Source organism: Uranotaenia lowii, chromosome 2, assembly GCF_029784155.1.
Source record: "Uranotaenia lowii strain MFRU-FL chromosome 2, ASM2978415v1, whole genome shotgun sequence".
Taxonomy (NCBI): Eukaryota; Metazoa; Arthropoda; class Insecta; order Diptera; family Culicidae; genus Uranotaenia; species Uranotaenia lowii.
This window is the reverse complement of record NC_073692.1, coordinates 192,261,370-192,278,209: the sequence shown is the minus strand read 5'-3', so window position 1 is coordinate 192,278,209 and position 16,840 is coordinate 192,261,370. Positions and strand designations below refer to the sequence as shown.

The 16,840-nt window shown below is 35.5% G+C and overlaps 1 protein-coding gene across 1 annotated transcript; it reads right to left on the bottom strand.

Moving 5' to 3' along the window:
* Positions 1-12,876: 12,876 nt before the first annotated feature.
* On the bottom strand, positions 12,877-15,852 carry LOC129747982 (uncharacterized). The gene is made up of 6 exons (XM_055742430.1): positions 15,827-15,852; positions 15,129-15,194; positions 14,819-15,065; positions 14,511-14,756; positions 13,619-13,773; positions 12,877-13,167 (listed from the first exon to the last, which is right to left on the bottom strand). Exons 3-6 carry the CDS (start codon positions 15,041-15,043, stop codon positions 12,915-12,917), a joined length of 879 nt encoding a protein of 292 aa, XP_055598405.1. The 5' UTR covers positions 15,044-15,065; positions 15,129-15,194; positions 15,827-15,852; the 3' UTR covers positions 12,877-12,914.
* Positions 15,853-16,840: the final 988 nt, after the last annotated feature.

Below are 16,840 nucleotides of genomic sequence, written 5' to 3'. Positions count from 1 at the left end.
ATTGGTACATGCAAAGCTAAAGGACTCCAGCAATGTTTTGTATCTACAGACAGTATTAGTATTAACAAGATTTACTGGGACATTTAAATCACCAACAATTAGACTAGAATGTTTATCAGGTACGGAAGAGAGAAGGGATTCAATTTGTTCACATAGAGAGCTGAATGAAAAAGCCGGTGGTCTATAGATACCATGAACGTCGACGAATTGACCGCAAATAGCAATTTCTATACTTATTCTGTGAAATCCGTCACAAGTAACATTTACCTTTGGTTTAAAATTTAAATTTCTATTGATGAACATTGCTAAACCACCATACGGTTGATCTCTACAAGAAAATATAGATGAATAACCCGGTATATTGTAAATGAGGCAATTATCATCAGTAAGCCATGTTTCACTTATTACTATTATATCAACTGACACCATCAACTGTTCAAGAGTTTGTAAGAGATGATCAAATTTTTCTAAACTGTTCATACTACATATGTTCCATTGTAAAATATTTAGGGTTTTATTATTTTTTCTTCTACTATTATTATAATTATTATTATCATCATTATTGTTATTAATGTTATAATTATTATCATTATTATTATTATTAGTATTATTATTAGTATTATTATTATTATTATTATTACTATTATTATTATTATTGTTATTATTATTATTATTATTATTATTATTATTACTATTATTATTATTATTATTATTACTATTTTTATTATTATTATTATTATTATTATTATTATTGAAATCTTCAATGTTATCATAAAAATTGTTTATAGCGGTAGCCATTGTATATAATAATTAAAAAAAAATTTACTGGAAAAAAAACGCTGACGTTTAGTTTCTTTTTCGTTTAGGGGAGGGCGTATCTTTTTCAACAAGTGATGCATTATTATCTAATTGGATCAGATGCTTGCTGAGGAAATTCTTTAGTTCAAATTTGCATTTTATTGAGATAGGTTTAGAGTCGTCTGATTTTTTAACCAGTATAGCGCCCCCCCTTCCAGGCCATATATACTTCATGTTCAATGAATCTTGAGACTCCCGCAGCTCTGTCAAAATTTCCATAGCCAACGGTGTCAGCTCATCACGGAGTGTAACGTTTGTAGCTTTACCATTAAATGTAAGTGCAGGGTCTATCGTTGTTGAAGCAATTTTGCCAAAGCAGCGCTTTTTACTGAATATTTCTTCCTTTATTGTGGTAGTTTTCAGTGAAAACTTAATTGGTGGAATGGAATTATTTGGTTTTTTAGAGGAATAAAGTCTGACGGCGCATTCAATATTTTCGTTATTCAGGTCATAACCGATTGTGCGGCAAGTTTTCTGAACCATTTCAAGAGTATTTTCCTTGCTTTCAACCGGTAATCCAAAAATCATACAATTCCTTGCAACGGCATCTCTATTGATCTTATCCAAGTTTTTTTCTAAAGCATAAATATGAGTGTTGAGGTTTGAATATTTTAGTTTAAGATCAGTTACTTCTGCTTCTAGAGCTTCATTTCGGGATTTTAAGTCTTTGAAGTCTGTAAGTCTGTAAGGTTAAGGTTATGTCTTGAGACGGAAAACCATGTAAATAAGTATGAATAAATAGGGTTTTCTTCACCAATGCCAAAATGATCACAACTGAGCCACTTACTACCACTTGCTTAACCCTCCAAAGCTGTTCTGGTCAATATGACCCGAAGCGCTCATTTCAAACATCTTTACATCATTCCAATATACTGAAGAACTGTAAATTTTAACAGACCAAGTATGTTCTATGAAAATGATGATCAAATTAACGACAAAAAACTAAAATTATTGTTTTGAAAATCGGTTCACTGGGAAATGAAATACACCTCTGCAAAGTCAAAACTGAAAGTCGTTTTTTTAAAGTAAGATTTTTTTCTACCGGAAAATCTTAGATAGCGGTCAAAACTTTCATTGGACCCCAACATATCTATACATTGTCGGATAAATGGATTCTTGTCAATTTCAAAAATCAACGAAACACTTAAATACATTAAAGCTGTCAAAAGTTATGAGTATTTTAAAAATAAAATTGATTTTTCGGACTTTTTTCTTTTTGAACCAATTTCTGATAATCTGGAAAAACATATCGACTTTGTTTTTGAATGTTGAGTAATAAGAATAAATTACCTACACAATGAATATAGTATCATCAAAATCGGTTAATATTTATAGCCAGGAGAACGAAATCAAACCACAACTGAAATTTCCTCGAAACGGATATTTAGCGAACGGCTTTGGAAGGTTAAGAAGGGTCAGCAGAAGCATTATACCAAAAGCCTAGAAGGAGCTCCGTCACAGCCCTGTGCTGTTTTTGGGTGTAACTTCAACACAAATACTGCTAACCACTGGATCCTTCGGAATCACAGCTTCAGCAGACTTGGAGCTCGACGAATTCCGGAAAATCGTTCATTGTAATCTGTTACAACCAATTTTTTTCGCTTTTGGTCTTTATTCATCTTGTAGGAAAAACTCTTAGCTATACGATGTGGTACCGAGGGTGGCCTTTAAATAGCACAGATGGGGTCTAGAACGTCATTAAGGGGAAAAGGGCAAGCGACCATCGTCAAAGACATACGCAACTGACTGAATGGATGTATTTAGGTCGTGGGAGGAAATTTCGAGACAATCTTTTATTTTTTTTGATGTTGTTCCATGATTCTATAAAGGTTTGCTTAGGTTACGGCTTAGTAGCATTTTTAAGAAGTACGAACACTTTATTGTCACCCTGTACAGGTACAGATTAGTTTTCAAATATTGATCGCATTTTTTAATTTTTCTCTTTATTTTTTTTTCGTCAAAAAAAGATTAATCAACACAAAATGAGAAGCAAAAATTACTGGTATTTCGGAATATTGACAAAAAATGACACTTTGATGTGGACAGAAGTACGCAGCCAAAATTTGGTTGAAGTTGAACACTACACGATTTTTGAAATGACAGTTATTTTATAGTGTATTTAGTGGAACAGTCTATACAAAAAATTACCACTGTTTTCGAACAATATTTATTTTAAAGTAGTTTGTGTTAGTTTAGATTTTTTTGAAATTGCTTTCTGTAATTTGGAATTTGTCCTTAATCACCCTATTTCAAGTACATAACATTAAGCTGTATAATTTTTCAAAGAGTAACGTGATGAGTATCCAATTTGTTTGCCTTCAAAGTATTTGCCTTTAAAGTAAATTGCATTTATTAAATGTTACGAGCCAGTTCAAGATCAAATCGTCAATTTGGCAGGAGAACATTTCATTGTACCGAATAACAGCAAACCCATTGTTTAATGCAAAAATCTCAACAATGAAGATTCCGCAGCTAGATAACTTTTCAACGTTTTCTGGACAAGACAACAGGTCTGTTGGTTTAAATTAAATTCTGTCACTCGTATGTATTTGTTGCATGCATGCTTGTTGACATGAGATTTACTCAGAATTTCAATACAATAAATTATTTCTGAGTACCTAAATGGTCTCAGAAAAACCTGCCGTTCAATAAAACCTCCCGCCAGGTTTCGTTCTCAGTTGATTGTTTTCCACTTAATGACTAGTTTTGTTATTCAACTTTAAATTATCACTTACCACATTCCAATACGTAAGAAATATCACTCTTCCTTTCAAAGGCAACTGGTATTTGCCTTCGTTGGCTAATCCTCCAAATATCTCTTTCACATCCTTCGGATATTCATCTATCACATATAGGTCATAGTACACAGCATAAACATAGTGAATTATTAACAACCCATGGAAAACTGCTCGCATTGTGGCTGTTGCGCATAAAGGTATATCTGTACGGTTTTATTGATCGTCAAGGTACCAATGTCTTGGCCCACAGGTTAAGATTTGAAAGAATCTGGCGCTCAAGAAAGAAAAGTTTGTTTTCGACACACCAACCGGTGATGGCGCCACGATGTTTCACTTTCGCTATCCCTAGTAATACTAGCAGATGTTTTGAGCGAAAGTTCTGAGAGCCCTGGCGCGTTCTAGCATCGAAAAATTCTAGCAATCTATCAGCTTGTACTACATAAGTATAGACAGTGACTTGCTAAGTAGGTTCCTACGTAGAATGTAAACTTCACAAGCCTTTGCAACCGGGTGGCTGGCTGGCAAAGTGTATCGCGTGCCGGGGTAACTGGACCCGGAACGTTTAACGCAAATCATCATCCAACGATAGTAGTGCCATCATCGTCAACATCATCTGCCTGGCTACTTCAACCCTAAAGAGTCGCGGGGAAACGTTTTAATCCAAATGGGGTTATAAAGTTTTTTCTCTCTCCCCTGTACAATTTGAATCTCGTGACTCTTTGATAGCCGTAAACTGTGCGACATTGGTTATGAAGCAGAAGCTAAAAAATCAATGCTAAGTTTGCAAGACTGACGAAACGTAGACATTGCATCAGCCGGTCTAGGCAATAGTGACCTTTCTGAAAAGGGCCTTGAGATTTTCTTGGTTGCTGGAGGCGTATTCCTATAGAAAAGGGGAAGAATATTTGTTTACAGCAATTGATATGTGTTTTAACTGGATATTCTCCAGCTAAGGATATGTACCTGTGAAATAATGTACAGCATCCTGAATAGTTTTCGTGTAGATTTTATTGTACTATTCAATTAAAAATTTCATTAGTAGAAAATGTATAACCTGTTGTGTATTTCCTTAACCTTTCTCCTAAATTAGGGTCTCTATTACCTAACTAAACTATACCTCCTCGATGCGAGATATCGGAAATGGTTAAAGCTAAGGTAAGGTCTGTACGCAGAAAAAATGCTCCACTTAATTTTGTGAAAATGTTTTGATTGCGTGGGTGGTACATGAAATCTACAGCAAAATTAGATAGTAATGCATTGTTTACATCTGCAAAATTGACAATCTGTCTAGCGGGTTTTTAAATAGTTCGCAGTCAAAAGGACATAAAAATCAAATTTTGTGCACTACTGGCGCCATTTTTCTCATTTACAGAAAATCACTTTTTTTCAAATTCCGCGTACTTTAGAAGACTTTTTTTTGTTCCATGGGCCCTGGATTTCATACTATCTGAGCTTTCTTAAATAAGGCTATGATCATTTAGTATCCGGGCACTTTATTTTGGTGATAGCTGCGTTAATAGAGCTCGGATATGCAAAACTTTAGTAGCGTTGTGTTGGTTACGAAAAGGACTATCTTGCCTATTTTTTATAGATTTTAAAGTTTCCGTGTGTATGAGATATTTACTATGCAAAAAGACACGATAAAAATAATTTTGCACAAATTTGCTCCTTTTGCGCATTTTGTGCCTCAAAAATTCTTCACTGTTGACTCGAAAGCTCATGAACCTTTATTTTTTCTGATTTTTTTTTCATACCAAATGGTTATTAAGTATAAGGAGCCACTCTAGGATCCACACGAAGTTCAAATCAACCATCGGAGTGCAACTCTCGATCTTAAATATGGTAAAAAGTTTATAGTTATTTGGGATAACTAAATGAAGACTCCCCAAATAATGCAAAAAATCCATTTCCGGCAGAGGCAAAAAGTGTTGCCTGACTAATGGACACCAAGTAAATAACTAATAATGATCAGATACAAAGATCGCAATCTGTGCATCCGGTTTTTACGCAATATGACAGATGTGTTCTGATGGACAAATAAATTTATGTTAAAACCGGATTTAAGAGATCAATTTCTTCGAGATACCAACTCATGAAAAGGTTCCAAAGAGATTCCAATTGCTTTTTCCAGGTGAGTTTGTGTAAAATATTATGATTTTGCTAAGGTTTTGGTTCTGTGGTAAAAAAAATAAATCAACACATGACTGAAAAAAGTGTGCAAAGATAAAAAAGAGATTTTATGAAAAAGTTAGAGTATTTCTTGAAATCATTGATAATTTTTTTTTATATATATTTTTAGTTTAAATGTTATATTAACACCTTCATTTTCTCCATAGAAAGTTTTTCGATTAAATGAATAGTTTTTAAAATACACACGTTTGCAACTGCCCGGATACTAAATGATCATAGCCTTATGTGTGGCCTAAGTTAGCAACACAGATGAACAGATGTACAATAGGGTGTCCCAAAATTGCATAATGTCAGGGAATCTGGGGGCTCACCCTCCAAATGTTAGATTCGGATGTGGAGAAAAAACTTTCGTATGGGGCCGACTAAAAAAAACATGTTTAGAAGTTCCGCGATCTTTGAAAAAAGTCCACTTTCAAAAGATTTGATTGTAAATAAATTCTAGGTCAAAAAATTTTCACAAAATTTATATATTTTATATTTTTTTAATGAACAAAATTTGTATCAAAATTTAAAATAACCAAGCTATTTTCAAGAAAAAAAAAGTTTTTAGTCCAAAAATTTTGTATTCATCTGACCAAAATGTGTATCTAGCGTGAAATGTTTCTGATATCAATGCCATCAAAAGATGCGGATTTTTGTGCACTCAAACTTTGCTGAGCAAATCATGTTGTTTGTATCATCGTATGAAGAGCTATTCACGGTTTAATCTTTAATAAAAATCACAATTTAGGATATTTTTTATTTAATTTATCAGATACGTCTAATCAAATACCAACTTGAAAATCAAAAACCTTGCAAAACATTACTTGGATGGCTTAAGGGAATCATCAGGAGACCATATGCTAAATTTGAGCTGAATCTTACAGCGGGAAGGGGTTACACTGAATCTCAAGTGTGAAACTGTGTGTGTCTTATACGTTTGCATTTATTTTCTGTTTGAAATATTTTTTTATCACAAACTAAAAACATTTGATTTTCACAAGGGAACAGCATTTTTTGGTGCCTTTTCCATAACTGATTTTGGAAGATCTTGGCGTCCAGAATTAAAATCATTCATTAGATTTAGTGTATCACCCCAAGTTTCGGTGATATTGGGTGTTGAAAATTTTAAAATTTATCAGTTTTCAATAAAATTAATCTTTGATAACTGATAATTAAAACAGATTTTGAATCTTTTACTATCCTTCATTATCAAGGATTCAGATCTTGATAGATATTTTAGTTTCAGTAATACAACACTTAAAAAAAAAAATTATACAATTTTTGTAAATTCGGATAGATCAGATTACAACTACTTCTGTCAAATGGTAGATAATGTTCAAATCAAGACCCTACACACTCAACCTCCGGGTAATATGGTCATATCATCTTTTATCGTACAACTCCGATTCTCAACCTCCCCGTGGTGCTGGCTGGGGTGCGAGTAACCTTAGCGGAGATCGGCTACTCAACTCCGGTGGATGCTTTGATCGCATGCTAACTGAGGTAATTTCCAAAAATTGTATAATTTTTTTATGTTAATTCAGGACGCAGGGCCAGATTAAGCCATCGGGGGGTCAGGGGCAATTTTTCGCGGGGGGCCCCTATGATTCGATTTTTTTTGCAAATGCTATCCCAGAGAATACAAAATATTTTAAACGTGTAAATGAACTGGATATGAGCTTAGTTTACTGTCTTAATTTTCTGACTGCGTAGAAGATAGTTTTTGGTACTTTCAAATAAAAATTATTAATTAATCAGGTGCAAATATTGTAATTTGTAATTTGAAATTTATTAACTTAAACGTAGCCCACCAGTTACAATGAACTATTAATTTAAGTTAAGGAAAAAGTTTGGAAGAGTTTGGACATTTTTAAACAATAAAAGCTCTGATTTGGGCTGCAAAATGCTAAATTCAACTCTCAATTTTCGTTGATACCCTTATCATCAACTAAAATTCTCTGATTTAGAAAAATGACCGGATAGATATTTTAAATGATTTTCATCATGAGATATTTACCTCATTACAATTGGGAATTATTATTAGCATTGAATACAAAAATGTAAACAAAATAATGAATTTCAAATTCCATAGAGATACAGATATAAGAGTTTCAGAATTCAAGACTAAAAATCAGGTCAGATTCAGAATCACAATTCAGTGTCTCAAATCTTTAATCATAATTTCAAATAAAGTTTTGAGAAACAAAATATGAATTAAATAAAAAAAGATATTCGAAGTTACAATCAGAGCCAAAACAGAAATTGTACCAAATGTGAATTTCAATTTTATATCCCTGAAACACAAAAAATAGTCTTCATGAAATGTTTATGAATATGATTCTCATCCGATAAAAAAAATGTTATCAAATTATTATTCTAAATGTGACAAAAGTGGTATAAATGCAAAAATGATCGATTGAAAAAAAAATCAGATTAGAGCTTAAATGTTTAAAACACTGATTGTTATCATGGAAAGAGTCAGATAAGGAATCCAAATGAGTTGAGTACCTCAAACCAAGATCCTGAGTTCCTCAAAATTCAGAAAAACCATGAAACTTAACTTTAGTAGCTGAAGAAACAACACAAGACTTGAAAATGTCAATATATTGAATCTGGAAAAAGATAAGAATAAAAACATAGAAATATTCATGTTAAGAGAATCACTCAATGATATTTGCTACTTAACAATGAGATCATTTTTATAATAATTTTAAAAGCAGTTGAAAATATTTCAATACGAATTTCCAGTCTAAGACAGAAATTATCATGAAAATTCAATTATTATTATTATTATTGATCAGAAAGTTTCTCTGTTCTCTCTTAGCACTTTGAGCCAGTTTTGGCGAAATTAGCTGCTATTTTAGAACAGTAAGCATTACTTGGAAACAGTGTTCCGAATATCACTCAGAAGAAACCGAAGAAACGCTCATGATAGGTTTCTAGTTGGAAACATTCAAAGCCGATTGCTGCTGCCTGTTGTTCCCTAGAGAATCGGCAGAGCGACAATGCGAATCAATGTAAACAAGATTCAAAAGCGAGAGCGGATTCGCATTAAAGTCGATCTTTTTTTTTTGGGATTTTAAATAAAGTCGATCTTTCAAGCTCACTACCTGGTGTATCAGAAGTGATTGAGACACTTACTGATACAAGATCCAATTCGAAAATCCACTCACACACTCACTCAAACTCAATCAATGCGGCCTTGCATCGGTTCATACTGCCTGCATACTTTCTGGCAAAGCGGCAGAAACATATGTTCATACGTACTGCCTGCGTGTTTGAATGGCTATTTGGTCCTCCCCAACAACAAAGCAAGATGTATCAGTGAGTGAGTGAGTGAGTGAATGATTGAGCAAGAAAAGTTGTTGACTGAAAGAAGAAACTAAAAATCAAGTAGCTCCTCAGTCAGTTGAGAATTCCAACTGGAGAAGAAACGTCTCTCTTTCAAATTTTATTTCTTTGATTCTCGGAGCAGCGCTGTCGAACATAATCTTTGCCCCGCTGGGAGATAAACCAACCGAAAATTTAGGTTTTGCTTTCGCTGTTGAAAACGTTTCAGATTCTCTCATGAGAATTGAGTGATTTTCGGAACACTGCTTGGAAAGTTAACATAATAATAAACATCATTATTGTGCAAGACATTTGTATGCAATGAAAATGAAGAGAAGTTTTTCTTAATAGATTTAATTTATCGGCCTAGCGGTGAAAAGTGATGTCCTTTTCAGTAGGGACATCTAAAGATTATGAAATTTTTTTATACAGGTGGATAGAAGGTTAGATGAGAATGAAAGATGTTGAAAATGAGCGGGTAGAATTTTTTTAGAAGCATATCATCACATATCAAATTTTTGTTCCTCACGGGCCTACTACTATGAAGCGGTAGATACAGATAGAGTTGCATCTACCACCACACATTAGTAGGCCAAGCGTGGTCCGCCCCACAAGGGAAAACTTGCAGTGCGGACGAACAAAAAGATGATATGTGATCGCTCAGATATACTCCTTTTAACTCAGAAACGCATCTATCGATGTATTTTGTTATTATCGCGCTTTTGTTACATCCGGGGTTTGGATGCGAAACAGTACGGTCGATAGTCTGATAGTGACCTATCACCGATGCTATGATGCCGTGTTTTTTTTATTTCTTTTTGGCCAAAGTTATTTTAATTTTATGAAGGATAAATCACCGTAATTTGTAGATTTAATTTATCGGCCTAGCGGTGAAAAGTGATGTCTTTTTTAGTAGGGACATCTAAAGATTATGAAATTTTTTTATATAGGTGGATAGAAGGTTTGATGAAAATGAAAGATGTTGAAAATGAGCGGATAGAATTTATTTAGAAGCATATCATCACATATAAAATTTTTGTTAGTAGGCCCGTGAGAAAATTTTTCATAATCTTTAGATGTCCCTACTAAAAAGGATATCACTTTTCACCGCTAGGCCGATAAATTAAATCTACAAATACAAGTTACGGTGATTTAACCTTCATAAGTTTTTCTTAATTTTCCCTGTTCTGTACAGAATAATAACATGTTCATATTCTTCTTAATTTTTGTTTCGAATTCGGTTCACATTATTTTTGTCCAGATTTTGCGTAAATTTTTTTGAAAATCAATACCAAGATTTTGATATTCTTAGCTCGCAAAATCTAGGCGAACTTTTTCACTGCTTACTCTAGGGAGCCCCCTTAACTTATGCAAGAGAAAAACTATTCTAGATATTATTTGCTGGGGGCCCCTTTAGTTCTTATATTTCATGTTTTCATTCCGATTTTCTAGTTTGGATTTCTTTTCATAGATTAGTAGAAAGTAAAAGTAGTATGATTAAAGGAATGTTAAAACTTTTTTTTCCCAAAAATTGCCCCTTTTGCCCCTTTTGCCCCTTTGCCCCTTGTTACCGAAACTCGTGCACAATGCATCGCGAAGAACCGGCCGATAGAGTGCACCATTAAAAATGTCCTAAAGAACCATAATATGCTGGAGAACATCAACCCTACGATACCGTTAAAAACGCCACCGGGAGCCGTCGATTTCAAGTGTTATGGCATGTTTACTAAAACACTAGGAACTGGAAAAATTCGTTATAGGAGACAGTGTACGTTCGGAAGCACTGATATTTGTAACGGTTATCTTCCGCAGCTTGCAGTTGATTTCTGTGAAACGTGCCTAACCGATATGTGCCTCTTGCGGGGAGATCCTAGAAATATGACCAAAGAGATTTCGACGGTTGAAAACTGTGGTTCTACATTATTTGAGGGTTTCTTCAACAGTATTTTGTGTCTGATGATATTTGCGATGATGTATGCTTAACATTTCCAGGTCAATTAAAAAGTTCAGCTCAATAAAATAATAAAGTTTATTACCAACACTTAGGTCGGATAATATAACAAATTCTTCTTTTGTCACTGCTCTTTGTTTTTTCCGAAAATCCCGAAGATAAATTTTTCATGGTTGGTATATTGAAAATTTGATAGATTTATCGAGTATTGGAACAATTAAGAGAGTAAAAAAAAATGCAAGATATGAATTGTTTAGCTCTTTGTATTTCATATTTTTTTTACATTTTCCATCAAACTTCGAGTGACAAAAGAAGGATTGAAATTTATTCCGGAGTAATATTTAGCATCAAAGCACGTCAAATCTGGACCGCATTAAAAAGGGTCTATCTCGAAGCTATGTAAACGAAAGAAAAATGTTTTGCAATCAAAATGTAGGGTTTTTATTCCACTTCAAAGGAAAAATAATAAAAAAATTATTCCGATGTTGTTTTGATGAAATTTCGAACTTTTCGTCGAGAATCACTCATCATAGTTTGGACACCCTATTCGCCGACCTCAGCGACCATTTTGTTCCACAATCTCTTCATCTCTGTTGCACCCCGAGTCGTCCTACCATTTTTCTGTATCTTCTGCTTGACAATTGCCCAAAATTTTTCGATAGGACGAAATTGAGGGCAGTTTGGTGGGTTGATGTCCTTTTCGACAAAATCCACCCCTTGACCCGATACCTCTGTAGTACCTTTTAGCTGTAGTGGCAGCTTACCAAATCTGGCAAAAACTTTACTGATCCTTTGTGAGATCTGATGTAAGAAAAAAAACATTTTTCAGGCACTTCTCCTTGTACATTTCGGAGTCCATGGTCTTGTTTTTCACAAAAACCGGGGTTTTTCGTCCGCAGCTGCAAATATCTTGCCAGATGAAACACTTTCTTGCAAAGTTATCGGCAAAAATGAATTTGAACTTGGCGGGGACATCACCCCGGGTTTGTGACGTGGGTGTCCAAAATTATTTTTCGTCTCGCGGCTTCCATCACGTGTAACTTTTTTGGAACAAAACGAATCGTAATGTAATTTTCAGCACTGATAGAGGGAACATTTCCGAACGAAGTACTGTCAAAACATTACAGATCCGACAACTAGGAGCGCTATGGTATAATAAACAGTGCGTCCAGATTTATGATGATCCATGCTTTATGGACTCCACATCCACAAGCAACTGCGGTCGAAAAGACTTAGCCCTCGCACGAAGTGTAACCTGTACACGACGCTCATTAGACCGGTTGTTCTCTACGGGCATGAGATGTGGATATTGCTTGGGGTGGATTTGCGCACACTCGGAGTATTCGAGCGAAGTCTTAAGAACCATCTTTGGCGGCGTGCTGGAGAACGTAGTGTGGAGGAGGAGGATGGACCACAAGCTCGTGCGACTCTACGGTGAACCCAGTTCTATCCAGAAGGTGGTGAAGGCTGGTCTGATACGTTGGGCAGGACATGTTGTGAGAATGCCGGACGACTGTTCTGCAAAACAGGTGTTCGCTACGAATCCGGTAGGAACGAGACGCGGTGGTTATTTAATTCAAAAATTTTGAACAACACAATGGTAACTGTGTGACTTCAGGGGCTTTTTATTGAATTACTTATATTGTTTATCAGCCCACATGGAAAAAATAAAATATGCACAGTTTGTATCAAATTGGAAATACAATTTTTTTTAAACTTTCAGTCCATTTGTTAGTTACCTGTTTCTTAGTGAGCACTCAATCGATTAAAAACAATAGTGATCGTAAAAAATTACATTGGTTTTGGATAAGACTAATTGCCCTTTATTTTATTCAACAGAAAAGAAACAAATAATTACATTTCCCCTATTCACAACTATCGTTCCACTCGAAAGGTACCGTAGGATAGGTCCGCAGCCAGTATGCGATATCGATTTGAAGAAAGCCCAGTTTTTCAAACATCTTCGTCGAAGGAATATTGTCGCTGCTAACGAACGCAAAACAATCCTGATTCATATCCGCTAGCCGTTGAGCCATGTCAATGACAACCATCGTACCATAACCTCGCTTCAGATGTTGTGCATCCACCTGGAGCGCTCCGAGTGCGCCGTTCTGTAGTCTGGGAATGGTAATCGTGAATTTAGTTTATTTTCTTTGTTTTGTTTTGTTAGTCAGCAGACGCAAGATAACTTATCAGCTTGATGGTAATAGTCTATGGATAGATTTTACAAGGTTTTCACCTTAAACTTTGTCGATCTTTTGCAGATATTCTGACGTTTCGATCACTTTTGATATCATATCTCGCGTGAGTTTTCATTACGTCGTATGAAACAAAATGTAACAAACAGTTTTATTACGAACCATGTGAGAACATGTGTAGCCTGGACAACATATTCTATATGTGAAGTTCAAATTTTAAAGTTGTTTTGGTAACTTTTGCAGCATTTTTCTGTGATTTCTTAAGATGTTTCATACGGCGTAATGAAAGCTCACGCGTGATATAACGGATTTTCAACGAGATTAGTTTACTTTTTAGTAAGGGATTCTAACTGATTTTTGTTTCAATTTACCTGTAACACCATGCAATTAGATCTCCATTGTTCTTGTACAATCCGGTGTTTATATTCCAAGCAGCCAGTCGTTGCAGGAGGAACAACGACCCTTGGTGTCTGTAAGGCCACACGGCATCCGCTTTGGTTGAGTCTTCTGGACCTAACTGCTTAAGGGGGGGGGTAGGGTCTAATACTTTCAAAAAATCGATTTTTTTATTTTTTTATTCTCTTATTGTAAAACATTTCAAGAATGTTGTGTCAAATTTTCAAGTCAATTGAAGCAAAACTGTAGAAATTATATGCCTTTATCTCCTCCTATCTAATACTGCAAGAAAGCAAGAGCAGAAACTTCAAACGCGTTTTTCTCGAAAGCACATTTTTAAAGTCCGTGGACATCGTCATTTGAAAACTACTTATCCGATTCTTTTCAAATTTGGAACATGTTTTCTACATATAAAATACCAGACCCCAACGTTTTTGTTTTTTGATTTTTTTTATTTTGGGGAGATTTTACAGGTGAAAAATGGCGGATTTTTTCGTGAAAAATCGTAGTTTTTACTTCAAACAGCCACAAAAATTTCATAAAAAACTTTTTAAGTTAAATAAAAACGTTGGGGTCCAGAAAAACATCTACTGAAAATATTTTGCTCTGATTTTTTGACCTCAGATGATTCTGTGCTGAGATACAGTGTCCACCGCAAATCTTGTTTTCTAAAAGGCATCCTCGAAAGTGCTCCGTCACCGGCTCATTTTTCAATATTTTTCTACGAAAAATTTACTAAATGTTCTTTTAACAATGCTTTGTATAATGCAAAAAATTTGAATACATTTGTTTGAACGATAGCTCTAGAAAAAAATCGTGAAAATGGTGTTTTTTTTTATAGCCGTTAGACCCTACCCCCCCCTTAAGAGTAAACCCTTCTGGGATAGTATTTTTCAGCTCCCGGGCTTGCTTACATGATAAGTAATACAGCGGCGTACAGCTTTCGAAAACTTTGCGGAGTCCTTTGGCTTCAAAAACTGAAATCACGGCACTTCGGTGTCTTTCGAGGAAGCCACTTATCTTGAAGCCATGATCCCAATTGAGCAGGTTAAGGGCCCTTTCCAAAATGTCGTTTGTGCTAGACAGAGTGTACGGGAACACTTGATAGCGATCCTATCAGAGATTTAGTTAAGTAGATATTTGTGCGTTCTACAGATCTGAATACCAAAACTTACCACCATCAAATAGGTTCCGTCCTTCCGCCATTCCCCGTTGAGACTGTAGCAGGTTAGATTCTTGATCGTCGGGTCCCGCCGGTGCCAATCTATGAAGTTTTCAATCGTATGATAAGCTACCAGATGTGCCGGCCAATCGCGCTTGAAGATATCTCGAAGCTCAGGCCACAGATCCGGACTTATCACAGTCAATGAATCAGCAATTTTACCATTGGCGGTGCTCATCGTTACGTTAAAACCTGATGCTCTGTAATATGGAACGAGATAATAGCACCAGTTTGTTTGTTTTGGTCGAATTCTATGAGCTTACAGAATGTTTAGTCCCGAAATGAATTAAGTCGTCGGCTCTTAAAAAGACGTCTTGCTTCACCGGAGGCTAGATGATAAAAGAGGATGATTCCATTCAGTTGGTTGTTTAAGTTAGATTGCCTTTCAATGATATTTCGGTTTTCCTAAGTAACAATTTTAGTTTTATTCCAACCTTCACAGCTCTTTTAAAACGATTCCATAAAGCTAAGTTATCAGCTAGTGCGCATTCTATGCTTTAGCACAACCGCTTTAAAGTTAACATTTGGACTAGTTGGCCTAATTTAACAACGTCTACAAAACTAATGCTATAAGCTTCTTTAAGACTCCCACACAGAATAGTTTTATTGGACCTTATAAAAGAAGCTGTTAGAACGATTTCAAAGCTCATTTAAGACTACCCACTGCTAAATTAAAGCTAAGTCATGGAATCTGATAGAAATTTTGACTCGGAGCGTTCTGCTCTGCGATTTTTCATGCAAAAAATTTTTTTAAGTGATATCCATTACCTATACAAAAATTAGCATCACAAACATAAATTTTATTTTTAAAATTTCTAGATTTTAGTATTGAAATTGTGTATCCAGGAAGATGGCGTTTAGCCAGCTAGAAATTTAAAACTTGTTATCAGGTTTAAAATATGTTTCATTGCTTTCAATACAGTTTTAAGTCAGCTAGAAAAATGTTGAAATGAAACCATACCGATCAAAAGCTTTACTGAAGTTTTTATATAACTTGGATCACAGCCACGTTTGAAGTTTCTCTGAACGTCAAAATAATACACACTCATGAGGGATTTATCCGTTTTTGAGTAAAACATGTTTGACGCAATAAATGATGTGATCAATTTGTTGTTAGGCAACTAAGCAGCGATTTGTTTTGTTTCTGTGGAAATCCTGTACCGAAAAATCGTCACTTTATAATTAACACACGTCTTTTGTCGTTGACCACCAACCACCAGTGCACGAAAGAGGACCACGATAACTGGTGCGCGCAGTAGATCGTGGTTACACGGCAATGCGAACGGTGGTGGTTGCTTAGTTACGCATGGCATTGCCGATTGCTTTGATACTTTCATAAAGGGTGATACGGTCAAAATTTGATAAATATCAACTTGACGTATTTCTTTCAATTTTGCATTTAAAAAACCTGAACACCCCTCATTTTGAAGGTGTGTGTGTGTAAATAGAATGTTGCTCCTATTTTGATTTTGGAATTCACTCTTAAGTTGTCAAAATGCCGTCCAAGGAAGAAGAGCAGCGTATCAAAATTTCGCTCGCGCATCGCGAAAATCCGAGCTACTCGCACGCAAAGCTGGCAAAATCGCTAAAAGTTGCCAAATCAACCGTTACAAATGTAATTAAAGTGCTTGGGGAACGTTTGTCGACAGCCAGGAAGTCTGGATCGGGGGGAAATCGAAAACCGGAAGCCGACAAAGAGAGTTGCCGGTAGTTTCAAGCGAAACCCTAACCTCTCTCTCCGAGATGCCGCAAATAAGCTGGGTGTATCGTCTACAACCGTGCATCGAGCCAAAAAACGAGCCGGACTATCGACTTACAAGAAGGTTGTGACTCCAAATCGCGATGATAAACAAAATACGACGGTCAAAGCGCGATACCGGAGGGTGTACAGTGTACACGACGATGCTGACGAAGTTTGACTTCGTGATAATGGACGACGAAACCTACGTCAAAGCCGACTACAAGCAGCTTCCGG